Raw genomic sequence first — 15,849 nt, 5'->3', positions numbered from 1 at the left:
TTATCCTTTGACACAATGCACCGCAGAGTCAGGACTTACAGCCATATAAAGATGAAAAGATATCGATATGCTTGCAGTAGGTATATCCACCAATTTGTTTCTCAAGCTTTTGGCTGTTTTTTAACGAAACTTTGGCTTCCATACCATCCTTTCTCCTGCACACTAAGCCATATTCAAACAACCACACGCTGCATGTTTGTCCAGGTGGAGCTCGGTTCACGTGGTTTGTTTGAATGAAGTGACAGTGGAGGCTACAGAGAAACTGGGGACATGTAACAGACTCACTTTCTGGTTAAATACCTCTCACTCTGGGTATTCGTGAGAGAAATTCAAGCAGCATTTGCACTGTTTGCATTGTGTTTCATGCAGTAACTTATAGTTTCACTCCTTCTATTCTCAGGACCTTGGATATATAAGAGGGTTGTCCTGCTTGTCTGTGGAGATTCTCATTTATCCAGGTCCCAGTTAACCAAAAGGGTGTTGAATAAGGAGCAACTGGACTGTGCATGCGCGTGTGTGTACGGCGTGTAGTATGTGTGAGGTAGGCTACTGTACGGTACATTATTAAGCCACGGCGCATCGCGCGCGTGCACACACACACAAACACATGTGTGCACCTCAAATGAGTCAGAGAGTGCCATGGCAAATTGGATTTACCACGCAATGCCCTCATTATTGTTACCAGGGTAACCAGGCGCCCCTTCACAATCCTCCCATTTTGTCATCCTTCTCAGAGGGAGGGGAAAAAGGGGGCATTGGCCTGGATGGAGCTGAGAGCAGAGTGGGAACCCGTCACGTCTTTCAGCCTTCGTCCTCTCTGACTCTCACACACATTCGACTGTGAGAATTAGCAAAAGCGAGTTGGCCTCGAGAAGGCCACGCAAAAAATTTGCAGTCCATGTGTCTGTCTTCCCTCCATACCCATATCTGTGTGTCATGGCTTGCCACAATGACATCAATGACATTTTTGAGTTTTCTCATCTGTCTTCTTTATTTGAAAGCTGTTTGGGCATGGGGGCGTTATGCTGTTGCACTTCCTTAAGTTCCCCATACTTCATTCAGTTACCACATGATTCATGAATTGACTTTTTGTGTAGCAAAAATAACTTATGTGTGTCGTGTTTATTCTCATTTATTCAGGCTTACTTTTCTCATTGTTTCTAGGGTTCTTTAAAAACTTTACAGAATGATTCATCATCTTATTATTCTACAAGCTTCAGATTTGCACTGGCTTAAAAACAAACTTTGAAAATCTTAGAAATCTGACCTCTTGAAAGTGGAGTTTTTTTTAATGATTTTCAACATGACAAATCTAATTTTAATTTATTTTCATCTGAAACCTATCTATTTTGTTGTTGTTTGAAAATGCAGAGTTGGAAGAATGCTTGAATGAGTCTATAATATATCCAGCAAGTATATTTTTTTTATTTAAAGGGTTTAAACATCCTCCGTGTGGCTGAAAGCCTCAAATGCCCTGAACAAACAAGGACTTGAACTCAGTGACCTCAAGGGTCTCTTCAGCTCTTGAATGGAGAAAATTGCAAAAATTTGTCCAAATCCTTTTCTAAACCAAGTCATTAGAAACACAAAACTTTTGATGTTAAATCAGATAAGGACTGAATAAGCTGTGAAACTTCAGTTGCACAAAGTTAACTTGAGTAGGTGATCTGTGTACTTAGGAGTGTGTATATTGGGTCTTCCAGCCAATCCTCAAAAAAAAAAAGGAGGCAATGAATAATGTTCCCAAATGTATGTTTCTGATGCATTGTCTGATGCTAATTACTTCCGCTAGTTCTCTAGCACGTCACGGCGGCCGGAGCATCTGTGCAAGATGCTGCATACTTGCAAATTAGCCAGCACCGTAGAATTAGCCTGCATGCTAATGAGTCGCCGCCCCCATGCTAATGACTGATATTTTGGTCCGCAGCAGCGGGCGGCACACTGATGCATATTGTCAGGGCCAGAAGAGCGAGTATGTAGGAGGCTGAAGCCGCCTATTCAAGCTCCTGGGACTCTCATCATCTGGCTCGATTCAGATGCCAAAGAGCCCCATTGTTTGACCCCATTCAAACAACACCATTGTACTGAGCCGGTCTGATTGTGCCACTGTTTGCAGTGCACAAGTAACAAATGTGTGTGTGTACTTGTCTGTTTGCATGTGCTGTGCTTTGGTGGCATTGTGTGTGACTGTTCAGTCTTATTATACGGACGTGTAAGTGTCTGTGAATGTGTGTGCGGGGCATTGTGTGTGAGCATCCCAGCGGCATGCGTTTGCATTTCCCAAAGCAGGGGGTTTTCGTTCTTCTCTGCCGTCGACAACAATGTACCCAGTCACTGAAATGCAGGAAGGCAAATGTGGCCCGAACGTGACCCCGTTTTTTTGGCACTTCTGCCTGTAAAGTCAAAAACTCATGGTCACAAGCTGCTTTGGGGGGGGGGAAAAAGTTGTCTGTGAATACTTGTATTTGAGACTTTTCATAACTACTTCCACAATTTTTTTGCTGTGAATAATGTAACTCTGGGTTTAATCTCAGGAGTGTTTGTGCACATATATCATGATCCAGTCACCAGAACATGTGATAATGATGGCAGTGAACAGATGGGAGTGGGATATATCTGCATACGTAGGCTTTGCTTTGCCCGTCTCAGTGTTCCCTGTGTGTTTACTTGCCTGCATGGCCAGTGATTCTCCCAAACAGCATCATGTTTCTAGGATCGGGGCACTGAGTCAAGACTGTCAGGTGTGAACTACCAGATGGTCTTCTAAGTGTTAATTATAACAGCTTGAATAGGAATCCTCCCCGTGTTTTTATTATAGCTCTGTTTGCAGAGAACTATACGATTTGAGTTACATTTTATTTTTAGGGGACCTCTAGTGGCCATTGTAATTATGACAGGTACAAAAGACCAAGTCAGGTGACATAGTTTAATGAGTCTGCATTAGGAGGAGGACCGTCAAGTTTCGCGTGTGAAACAAATAGTTGATGTTGTTTCTTTTATCCCTAACAACCTCAACCATGTCAGTGTAACCATGACAACAAATGCTATAACTAAACGTAATCCTATAATCTAAAGGAAGAACTTGTGTCAAGCCATTTTCATACAAAATCTAAACAAGTGGTTTTGTGCCTAAACATAACTAAACCATGACCTTTCCATAAGCTTAGCTGTGTATTTAGTCCTAATATTTCCTTCGATGAAGGTTTTGAATGCTGCTTGTAACCAAGACGACTAAGGTGTGTATGCCTGCCACCGTTTGGGCACTATTTCAGGAGTCGCTCCTATGGGTCGAATCTGTTGATGAAATTTCCTGATTAATCCAATCATTACTTAGATAAACGTCGGGAAAAAGGTGGCATTTTTAGATTGCTTGTTTCGTCTGACCAACTGTCGAAAAGTCTCAAAATATTCAGTCTTCAGTCGTGTACACCAAGAAAAGCAGCAAAGTGAGAGTTTAAAAGCCTGAAAACAGCTGATTTTGGTTGTTTTTGCGTTACAAATAGTTGACAGTTTCCTACCAGTCAACTGAGACCAATCTTTTAAGTTTACATGATTCTCCTAGATTCTGTCGTGTGTGTCCAAAGCTGCCGTACCTCTTATGAGATAGAGCTGGAGTTTGTTTCCTCTGTACGTTAACAGATTTGAAGAGTAAATGTTCTTCGCACACATTCAGACCCACGGCCGACATCCTGTTAGATGTGACGCATCTCTTTTTGTCTGGACTAGCCTCGGTGAAAATGAGCTTGTCTTCAGGTTGGTTCCCTTGAGCTGCAGCCTTAAAGGGAGTCGGTGGCAGGGGAGAGGAAATCTGAAGAAAAGTGATAATGAAGTGACTCCAGGCCTAGTTTCTATTTTGGTTGGGAATTGGTTTGTCTAAATGGGATGTGAGTCAGGGAAACTGTACAGTGAAGAGGGATGGAGGGAAAAAAGAGGAAGAAAAAAAGTGTGTCTGGATGCTTTTTTGACTTTTTTTTGTGTGAGAATATATTTAGGGTCAAAGAGAGACAAGACCGTCTTGTTACCAGTCATTTGGGACTGGACATGAAATGCTTGAGAGAGACTGGTAAGGGGCCTCCTGGGGTTGGTGCAAACCTCTGAAAAAGCTCAAAATCAAAAAGCAGAGTCCCCATGCACATGCCTGGCTCGAGAGTTTGTCAGTAGACATGAAAGGAGTTTTTGGTTTTGTTCTCAAGTTAGTGATCGTGCTAAAAATACTAAGGTTGAGGCCCTTCTGGTCCTACATATCGTATAAGGTATTTAGCACTGCAGTAACAGCCTCTCATTAAATCGTCATTTTGACATATTAGACTTTTGCAGTTATGATTGCGTTCCATTCACAGAGCCAAGAATCCTTTTTTTAAAGACTTTAAACATTTTTGCAGCTCATTTGAAAAGTTCAATATCCCGTCTTCTGCACAGTAAAGAGGATTAAATAAAAACAATTTCAGCTTTTTTTGTTTGTTTTTTTGCGAAACACAGATTCTTAGCTGTGTGACTAAAATGTATTCCAAAGCAAAAGTCTCAAATGCAAAAGCCCTGATTACTTGTTGTCCTCCAGTGTCTGAATTGGAGCAGGTGTGTTTATTCGCAGCGCCATGGAGACTTTGAGCCGCAGCGGGCGACACCAGGCGTTATCAGCAGCGTCGAGGCCTCCGCGATGTGGGCCGAGTGGAAAAAATAGAGGGAGCAATCAGTGTGGTCCCATGATTCCTAGGGAGCTGTGAAGGAATGTCAAGTAGAGCCGACGTCACATCTCTCATGCCACAAACATACACACACACACACACACACACACACACAAAAACACACACTTTTCACACCCTTTTTTTTCATGTCCAAAACACAAAATCTAATTATTGCTTTGAATCACCAGGCACTCGAGCTGACTCATTGCAGAGAGCCATACTGTGCATCATGGACATACACACACACATGCAGACACACACATACACGCGCACACTACTGACCCTCCCCATACTGTAGTGTACACACATGAAGGCTTACTCATACAAGTGCTCTCCAAACAGCACACTCTCACTTCAACTTTACACAGGATGTTATGAAATCTGCGCTGCTGCTGAAACTTAATGAAAGTGGATGGGAGTCCTCTCTCACCCACCCACACACGCACACACACACACACACACACACACACACACACACACACACACACTTCTTCAGGCACTCACACGCCTCCTGGTGCAGGGAGCTGAAGCTGCGCTCACTCCCAGTCCTCTCCGACTTGAGCAGGGAGCCTGCTGGTGATCGGACTGTCGCCTGAAGTAAAGAGGCCAAACCGGTTTTGATCCGATTTTACAGCCCAGTCGCTCTCTGAATCTCCGATTAGTCCGCTGAGGGACACGAGGGGGAGAGAAGCAGAAGGAGAGGAATAGTGATGGCAGTGACCAACATTGCAGAGGATGACCTGGATGAGAGGATGCGTGAAGAAGCGGAGGATGTCTTCTACGGAGAAGGTAGGCTCGCCAAGGGTCGGTTCGAGGAGTGTGAGAGCAGGCGTGGGTTTGCAGACACAGCTGCCCCAGGATTACACCGCGGTCAGACTGAGTTGGTTAGCGAGTCGTGGTTGCGATCGGGGTGAAGAAGTGAGTAAAAGGGATGGCTGAGGTGTGGCCCAGAGGGACCTGTGCTCAGCTGTGTAGGTGAGGTTGTTTGCTGTACGGTTGTTCGGCTCTGATTCTCACTGATGCTACAGAAAATTCACCAGTATTTGATTTTTTCTCTCTCTCTGTGGAGAAAGACTGAAGTGTATGCCACAAGTGGAAGTCATCATGCAGTAGTTTTAAGCAGTGATTTTAATAATCAGTCAGTGTGATGAATCCCTGAAATGATTTTTGTCTCCAGTTCCCCTTTTGCGGTTTTGCGTATCTTTTTCTCAACTTTTACCCTTTTTAGCAAGCCGAGAGGAGCTGTGCCCTCTGTTGTGTGGGCGTTCTTGTATAACAGGCAAATTTTTTTTACCAAGCATTATGCACCACAAGAAAACCTTTCAACGTGTACTTTGTGTGAGTGTTTGTTATTTCAAAACCAGCTCTAATCCTAACCTGCGGTCAGTTGGACCTGGGAAGAATGATGAGCAGTCGAACCATCAGTCAGCAGGACCTGACTTGGGATTATTTAGAGGGAACGTGCTTTAAGAATGTGCAACCTGCCTTTCTGAAAAGGCAGGTTTTCTTATAATTTTATAATGTGTAATGTCACACTCACACACACACACACACACACACACACACACACACACACACACACACACACACACACACACACACACACACACACACACACACACACACACACACACACACACACACACACACACACACACACACACACACACACACACACACACACACACACACACACACACACACACACACACACACACACACACACACACAAACACACACACACACACACACACACACACACACACGTCCAGGACTGCATTAGTGCTGCTGTGCTGCTCAGGGAAGTGTTTAATTGCACTTCATCTGCTTGCACTGTACACATTACAACACCATGGTATTAATACACTGTATTAATACACTGTATTAATACACTGTGAGACAGTTGATCTGAGCTCCACGCAGACTTTCAGAGCTCTGCAGCAGCATCTCGGATGACAAGTGGACAGTGAGCGGGAGGATATTCCCAGATATTGCATCACTTGGTGTGTAATGTATGTTAATGCCTCCACTGACCCACTTCTGACTGAGATGTGATGTTGGAAACAACACAACCAGGAGGTACGCAAACCAGATGATTCTCTGCTGCAAACCAGCCAATCACAGTACACGGTTTCATGCCGACAGAGGCTGGCCAGCAGGCATCAGTGTGTGTATTCATAGACACAGCTGAAGGTTGCAGAATATGACTCTCTTATATTTCCTGTTCTAATTAGCTCTTTGGATTAGTCAAATTAAATTCAACTGTGTGTTTTGTGTTTCATTCTCATTTGGTGCCGAATGCAAATTTACCACTACTGGCCTATTTTTTTCTCTAAATCATCATTATTAGTGGATCTGCAAATCTTTGAGCTTTTCTACACACAACATTTGAATCTAGAGTTGAATGAACTCAGTTCCAATTTGGAATGTGTGATTTTGCAGTAGTTCACACTTTGGGGGTCTCGACCGCACAAGGTGTCACGAGATGACTTCAGAAAATACAGAAAATCATGGTGATCACTTTATTAGTTTGTTAGTTTTCTCTATTTTTTGAGTATTTCTTGTCAAACACTAAATATTCAAAATGGAAAATTTAAATGAAACTAAATAATATAATATCAAAATATTGTGTGCTCCGATAAAAGCCAAAGGCCCTGAAGCAAGCGGCACTCTTTATATTACCAAAACTACAAACATAACCGACATGTGGCCATGACCTCAGAGGGGATCACACTCATTAGCCGACAGCTCGACATTCACAATGACAGTAGATTCTATAGAGTTTGTGGCTCATGCTGTCCTGCGGTGTCACGTCTCACAGCTACAGCGGCCCTGAACTATAGGTGAGTCGCTGAGATTCATCTCTGTTTTACCTGCAACTGTTATTTGCTGCTGTGCTGTACTTGCCCATATGTTTGTAAAATGATTTATAGTGCTGTGTCAAAGAATCCCCCTCCCCACCCCCAGGAATAATAACTACAATAACGATCTTCTTCCAACACTGAGAGGGTGTTATTCTCGGTCTCAGCTCACACCTGATGATTACCCATGAGTGCCTGCAAAACAAACTTCGCCCGGACACCACAATTCACCTCATTCAATGATTTTAATTCAGAGTTCACAGAAACTACTGCATGGTCAAAGCCCCTTAAGTGGTTTTAAACACATTAACAGAAACAAAACTCAGCTTTCTTTTCCCTTGTTATCACACTTTACCACATTAATTTCATCGAAAGAAATGGCTAAAGAGACCAAAAATAAACACAATGTCTTCTTTAACTCCTTCCTCCCCCCATGATTGATTCAAAGAGCCAGATTTGTGTCTGCTAGTTTACATATGTGGCCGGCAGAGATTTAGCAAGCGGTGTACAAAGCAAAGTACAAGAGAGCAGTGTGCCTCGGAGGAGGGCTGCAGGAGAAAAAGGCTTTAATGACAGTCAAAATACAGTTGAGTATGAGATCGATGGTGCCGTGGTCAGAACGAAGGGTCGGTGTTTGGTGTCTAAATAAACCAGTGTTTGTCTAACTGGGTCACGTCAGAAAGCATAAAGAGCTGCTTTGACTCACAAGCGGGGTGCTCCTGGAAATGCCCCGGTCATTAACACTATCAGAATTCCTCGCAGCACGTTGAATTATATATGGACTAAGAAACCTTTAAAAAAAGAACTCTCCCTTTGACACGTCGGCAAAGAGAGTCCTTTAGACGTGTTGTATGTCGCTGCTTTGCTGTTTTGTGTGTCAAACTGCGCTGAATCTCGGACATCTGACGGAGTCTGTTGTGTTTTTCAAAAACTTTTCCTGCTCTCGTGCAGGAATGTTTCATATTGTTCCTGTCGCTTGTGCAATAGGATGCATTTCCACTCCTCCCCTGACTCCCAATTACATGACAAAACCACTAATTGCTGGGCTCAACAGCTATTGTTTGTTGTGGAAAACTTACTGTGATGCAATGACTGTGTCAGTCACTTGGGTGGGTCGGGGGGGGCTTGTGTAATTGTGGTTTCACTACACTACACAACTCAACTGGGCCTCAAGCTTTGAATTAATGTTATCACCTCAATGCTTTTTTAAGGCTTCATTCCAGGCTTTGCCAAACAGCTTTTCCGTAATGTCCTCGGCTTAACAGCACCCCGGAATTGAAAGAGTGAGCAAATAAACCAGAACATAAGACATACGACTTGACACAGCACGTAATAGGCTTGTTAGGTGAGATGTGACAAATGCTACATTTAAGTGCAGGAACTTTTCTTGCAACAAGTGGTTGCATAGGAAAAACAGAAATGTCAACAGAGACATCAAGAAAATGTATCTGGGCTAAAACCATGCTACATGCTTTTGCATCTGAAAGTTAGTTTTGTTAACCTGTGGCTCATTGCCAGGCTATAGTCACCTGGTCTTTGTTTACAATGTTTTAATCTTTGAGTGACATTATACATGTTAAAGTTATTAAAGGTAATTGGGATAACCCATCCAGTTTTGCATTTCATACATACAGTACATGGAGCTGTTTATACATTTCAGTAATTATCTGCTTCGTGACCAATAACCTATATTATTTTAACCTTTTTCAACTGTATTGGGAACTTCACTAACATCTGACAGGATGGTGCATAATCCAATTAACACAAAAGTCTTATGCTAAAATGCTCATGATTAAAATGAAATGATTAATTCAGGTGTATATTGAAGTCAGAGGTTTGTGCGCAGGAGACACACTTACATCTGTATTTCATTTTGAGTGTGTTGTAATCACACAGTCAAAGATGAGCTCTGAGGAGATCCCATTACATTATCATGCTGATGTCTGTCTCAGTTCTTCAGCACAAGCTTTCAACTCTTCGCCTAGAGGGTGAAACAGGGACACACCCCCACCACACACACACACACACACACACACACACACACACACACACACACACACACAGGGCATTAGCATGATACACAGAGAGCTCAAGGAAAAGGCTGCAAGATTAGATGCCAGGTCAGATTTCACAAATCCTCTCAGTCTCAATTTCTCTCTCAGTCTCTAGTCTGTACATGTCTTGTACGGTAAACCCCAGGAAACAGTATCCCCATCTGAGCCGACCTACTCAAGAAGGTATCTTAAACTGAGTTTTGAAGCATTTGCCATAGTAATGGCTGTGAAACGGGTCAAAACACCATATATGATCATTTGTACCAATAATAATAATGCCCATGATTGTTAAGTATTTTTGCATTTAGGTTTGATATATCTTGCCCTCTACTGGAAGTCCTCTCACAGTGTGTGTGTGTGTGTGTGTGCGTGTGTGTGTGTGTGTGTGTGTGTGTGTGTGTATGTGTGATGCCACAGTGACTTTCTGTCTACATAGGTGATTGGTTCTGATTAGATAGTGCTGTTAGCAGTTAGCCAGGTTTACACAACTGAAACCTTTGCTGGCTGAGACATTCCGAAGTTTGAATAGGTCAACTTGAGTTTAGGATAATTTTCTGGAAATAAAGTATAGTTTTGATAGTGGCATAAGTATTGTTTATTGGGTTTTTAGCCACCAATCTCATTTGCTCAGACACAAAGCTCAGAGAGTTTGAATCAAACCTCTCTCTTGGTTTAATATTTTTCCTTCTCCTGAAGAAATCCTTCAACATCAACCTACATCGAAGTTTAACACAGTTCTGTCTCATCCAAGGGTATTTTCCAGGTGAAAATGTGTTTTATCGCAGCACACGACTCCTTTTTTTCAGTAGTGTTATATATGGGCTGCAATTTAAATACATGCTATGATTATATCAAACCTACAAAGAGCTCTCCCTGCAGCGAGACGGCGGGTTCATTTCAGCAATGTGCTGGTCTTGCCAGGCAACAATTTAGCCGATGTTTATTGCTGTCTGTCAACTTGAGCTCAACTTTAATGCGACACAAGTACAGTAGCACACCCATCCCCTCTCTTGTCAAACCAAAACTGGCTCGTCAGTCATCTTACTAATTTTGTGGGAGATAATGTCTTTCAGCGGAAGTGAACTTCTGCTGTCAGAGCCGCAGTGGACGTGTGGGATAGGATGGGCAGGGTTAGAGCCAAAGAGGTCATCGCTAGAGGTGGGAGAAGGATCTAAAACTGACTTAACCTATTTACCCTACTATGAAACACAGATATAAACACATGCAATGACCCGTCCCTTTTAAACCTCACACACACACACACACACACACACACACACACACACACACACACATAGACACAATTGTCTTGCATTTTGAGCATTAATACACTGACGGTCCGCCCACGCATCCAGCTCCACTGTCTGACCACAGATGTCGTCTCTGTCCACAGTGGTACAACATACAGACAGCGTGGTACTGCAGTTTGGTGCGTCAGTGGCCGCCATGTGTTGGAATAGCTGTGACCTGAGGGGACCTACTGTAACTGGCTGCTCCGCATCTCCCTCTTCCTTCTTCTGACAGTTGGCTCCACTGACCTACTTCGGCCCCGAAGACTTCAACTATTATTATTTTCAGCTTTCACTGGAAGAGAGAAAATAATGGGGGGGAAGAGAGAAAATGGAAGAGGTGAATTTTTTAATGGTGCAACATTCAGTGAGCCAGATGACGCAAGAGAAGGAATCTTTCTTTCTTTCTTTCTTTCTTTCTTTCTTTGCAGACGTGTTTCAGCCTTAAGTGTAAACACGTCTCAGTTTTTTTGGTCACAGACGTTTACATGCCCTCATGTGTAAGATGGCACTTTGACCGTACCGCTCACCTTTCCTTCTCAGGTCCCGCGTGGTTACCATGACAGTCTGTGCTGCTGGCAACGCAGGGCGTGCAAGGTTTACACTTGGAGCTTCAGAGCCTCTCTCGCAATGAGGTAACACTGTTTAAAAGAGGAAACATAACAGACCACCCATGACTCTTCACAGAGGAGAAACCTGGTGGAGAGATGGGTTTCGCTTCTCATTGGGTGTTAACTCTTGTTATAATTGATTAAGCTTCCAAGAAAACCAGGAATTCTAAATTTTAGTCAAGTAAATGTATGGAACAATTATTTTCAGTGATACATGAGTGCCACCTGAAAACTGTACTTCCAGTATAAGCACTCCTGCTCTGTTTTGGTTTCAACCAACTCATCAGAGACTTCTCTGGCTCCTTATTTCCTAAGTGTTTGACTTTCTTCACCAGCTAGACTATTAAACCATTAATAGTCTAATAGTCTAACCATTGAACTATTAAACCCGAAAAAATGTTTGCCCATTGGGAACATGAGCAGCAGAACAAAACAATGAGCTAAAGGAGGCTAAAAAGCTAAGGGGGGCAGAGTTGTCTGATAATGAGGGAGACCTTTCACATTTCGTAGCGTGACTTTATCCATTTTCCTTTTTTATAACCAAACCCTATAGTGCAGCTTTAAAGTCTCTTCCACTCAGAAACCAATTCTTCAAAACAAATTTGACCAAAAAAAGAACCATAAATCCTCGCATACCTATCGCTGCCTTTTCAAGTTCCTATATGTAATGGAGAGTGGAATGATAATGGTAGCACTTGCCACACAGCAGCAGTCTGCAGGCCTCTCTACCTGGAGACTACCTGCAACGTGCGACCTGTCATTAAAGACCAAAGCACAGCCACAGCAGGGAGCTGGGTACAGCCTGTAATTGGTTCACCTCTGTGAGTCTGACCGAGGGAGACACGCAGGATAATATGCAACTTTGAACAGACATATAGAGGCTTTTAATGTACTGTTCAATAAGCAATACAGTAAACACACCTTTGCAATCAGAGGTGCGTGCGCATTCATGTTTTCAAAGTGTTTTTGTTTGTGCGGCTGCTGCAAACCACCAGAGTTGAGTTTTCAACTTGTATTCAAGTTTAGCATTTACAAACTGGTTGAGTCCAACAATGAGTGCAACCTATACTGGGCTAGTAACCGGAGAAGAGGCGACACTCAGCGTTTTCCTCTGATATTTTAGTGCCACACACTCTCACTGCGATACACGCACACATCGTCAGCTGTGCCTGTACATCCCTTAGCCTTGACCTTCCTGCCCTCCGGTCACGTGGCCTCTCTGACTCATCCTGGTCTAGTTGGTTTAGACGCGGACGAGCAGAGAAGAAAACATGTCGAGATAAAACGAAAAAAAGAAAAAGGAGTGGAGTAAAGGCTTTGGAAGACGGGCCAACTGAAAAATGCTGAGCTGAATACAATAAGACAGGAATTTGAGACAGAGCGAGTGAAAGACGGTGTTTCAATGCCGCGCTACACGTGGAGCAGGAGGTCGATGTTGGCGACGAGCGGCAGATATGGCGGGTGCGGAAGAAAACGAATTGCACTGGGAGGTCAGTGGGAGTTGGTTTCACTCATACCTTTTGTAGATATATATTCATGTGTGTGTATGTGTATTTCAGCTTTTTTTTAGAGAGGAAGTTATATAAGTGCATAATAAATCAGGGAGGGACTGTTCACTTCAGAAGGAACAGGAGGAAAATTGGAATATTGCTGCAAACAACTTATGTGATGATGCACTCATCTCTGAAATTGGCACATATTTCTATCCTGACTATCTTAGGAAAGGAAAACAGGCTTTCTGGTGTTGACCTATTTCAAGTTGATATTTTCAAATTGCAGAGCACATTTTAAAAAGTTTGAAGTAACAAGATGATTAGAGAGGGTGTTAATTATCTGATGTTGTGTTCTTCGTTAGAGCTCACAAACTGTAGGCAAAGTGTAGAATTTCTAGCACATATTGGTGTTGTATAGTTTTCCTTTCATTTCATCTGCAATTTCTCTGAACTGACAACAGGTGACTTCAACACGGGAGGAGTACAGTACAGCTCTGACATTACAGTTGTGAGTTACTAAGTTCTTGAGTTACTAAGAATGGAGAGTGTAACATTATTGAGAACTCTGTGAAATTACCTGTTACTGTGATTCTGATTGGAAATGTCTTTATATATAAATGTGAGTGTTAGTGCGTGCGTGCGCGCGTACAGTGAGTGTTTTTGAGCGCGCTGGTTCTACAGTAAATATAGCCGCTAGTCAGGGGCTGTTGATGACAGCCATAATTACAGGCTGAGCTGTTCGGCAGCTGAGAGTCTAGGAGGAAGAAAGGGGAGTGCATGTGGGCGTGCACGAAAGTGTATGTACGTGTGTGTGTGTGTGTGTGTGTGTGTGTGTGTGTGTGTGTGTGTGTGTGTGTGTGTGTTAATGTTAGCTGAGGGGGCTTATGTAAACCCTACAGAGTTCACTGAATGTGTCATTTCAGTTTCAGTTTTCCACAAAGAACATTGAACAACTGGACAAGTGAAAAACAAGTGGACCAATCATTGTCGCAAGTAGAGAAAGAGACGGGAAAGGTGTGTGACTGCGGTGGCCTGTGTGTGTTTCTCCCTTTCTTTCCTTTTTCCTCTCTCCATCGTCCTCTTCTTGACTGAGCATGAAAGTTCATCTTGGAAAATTCAGTTTGGCAAAAGACAATCCAAATTTAAGCATTCATTTTGTATTTGTTTCGGAGATTTCCTCCTTTTAGCACTTTCTCAGCAAAAATGATTTCTCCACAAAGATGTTTTCTTACGCCAAAGCTGCAGTCGCACTCACGCCACTGCATGAAAAAGCCCCCAAACTCTCACTTTAAGATTAATGATATCAATGAGTCATTATGAAATCCCCTCCTCTACTAATACCAAACTGATGGATTAAAAGGGACAAGCCATTTTCTGCTCCCTTTGCTTCGTAGAAGGGCGAGCTGAATTGGATTTGTATGGACTCAGCGGAAACAGCGTATCCACTTATGGAGGGCAATTATGCTGGCAGGAGCTCTGCAAGACGAACCACTCGTCATAAGTCGCCCCCCCAGAACTGTGTTTTCCTGCAGCGCCCGAACAACAGCAGCACCTGCGTGTTTCAAGCCGTCTGTACCTCGGAAAGACGGAGGCGTTTTGTCTTTTTCACCGTTCCCTTCCATGTAATTCAATTTGTCGCTCGCTGTCCAGGGACAAGCAATTGCGGTAAACCCACTTGAGGCGAATGGATTGGAAAGGTAGTTTTGAAAAAAGCCCCTGATGTTGTTAAACTTAGTAATCACAGATAATCGCGTCCTTGTTGTTTCGCAACCTGTTCATATGTATGTACAAGTATGAGAAAAACTTTTTTCATGTACTGGTGAAACGCAGAATAAGCCAGTTAGGAGTTATATCAAGTCAAACGCTTGGTTTATTGTGGACGTGGAAGGTCTAAATTTAAACTTATGAGGCTGACAAATGCATTTGTTGTGGTCCCAAAACTGCCCCCACTGCTGTTCACGTGAATAGAAATATTAGAGACAGTTCATAAGGTGACAGCTGGTTATATCTGGTGCTCAGGCGTGGATTCAACCCCGAGGCCCGACTAGTGCGCAAGTAGAGGAGAGAAGGACCAGCTAACGCCAGGAGCAGGTCAACACAGACTGTGTGTTTGATCAGGGTTAGAGCAGAGACTGTTTTATCATTTGTATTTTTTAGATTTAAAAAATCAAGCAGCTGTCACACATTATGTAATCTTTAATGTAGGTTTTTACTACTACCCTTTCATACCACTCTGAAAATGTCTATATAAAAATTATTATGGTAGAAGGATATTTAAGGGTTGAATAGCCTAAAATACTGGTTTTCCTCTTATTTTTGTTTATTTTCTTTAAAAAAGAAGTAACAGTCAATCAACGTTCTTAGCAAATTGTAACTTGGACCAAGCTGCAACCTTAAAATCCATGCAAATAAAGCGAATATGTAATATTTTTTTTTTTTTACAGGCAAAGAGAGACAGGGCACCAGAATCGGCTGGTGGGTCATTTCACTGTGAGGATGCACTCTCACATATACACACACACCCTCTAGTTTTTGTAAGTGCATCCCGCTACAATCGAGCTGCCGAGCCTGCTGCTAACCAGACCACGCGATCAATGGCTCTGTTTATTGGTCAAAATCAACTTTCTTTTACTACGTCAGCATTGCAGAATTTTACCTGACAACGGCAATGAACCTCAATCCTGATTGGGTTTTCTTTGTGGGTTTTTTCACCAAGGGGGCTCTCAAGCTTCCTCTGATCATGATCAGATACATTGTGCCTTTGATGGCTGGTTTGATCCCACACAGTTATCAATCCCGGCAATAATTTCACTGTATTTGTTCAGTTGATCAACTTTCTTTTACTACGTCAGCATT

General features: G+C 42.9%; 1 protein-coding gene and 1 long non-coding RNA gene across 3 annotated transcripts in view; one reads left to right on the top strand and one right to left on the bottom strand.

The window, feature by feature from the left end:
• Positions 1-15,849, top strand: part of ripor2 (RHO family interacting cell polarization regulator 2) — a 54,740-nt gene continuing 38,891 nt past the window's right edge. Inside the window, exon 1 of one of the 2 annotated variants that reach the window (XM_035621367.2) lies at positions 1-76. In XM_035621367.2, the coding sequence (XP_035477260.1) occupies positions 16-76 (61 nt within the window). In that variant the 5' untranslated portion in view covers positions 1-15. Of the gene's footprint in view, positions 77-5,176; positions 5,475-15,849 lie in introns of those variants that run through there. The other variant, XM_035621366.2, reaches the window with a different exon arrangement.
• On the bottom strand, positions 9,389-15,771 carry LOC118292434. Its single transcript, XR_004786904.2, has 4 exons — positions 15,650-15,771; positions 11,420-11,530; positions 11,082-11,184; positions 9,389-9,527 (listed from the first exon to the last, which is right to left on the bottom strand). It is a non-coding gene; the product is annotated as an uncharacterized LOC118292434 (long non-coding RNA).

Source organism: Scophthalmus maximus, chromosome 22 (genome assembly GCF_022379125.1).
Source record: "Scophthalmus maximus strain ysfricsl-2021 chromosome 22, ASM2237912v1, whole genome shotgun sequence".
In the NCBI taxonomy this organism is placed as follows: domain Eukaryota; kingdom Metazoa; phylum Chordata; class Actinopteri; order Pleuronectiformes; family Scophthalmidae; genus Scophthalmus; species Scophthalmus maximus.
Note: the sequence above shows the minus strand (reverse complement) of the source record. Positions and strands in the feature narration are given on the sequence as shown.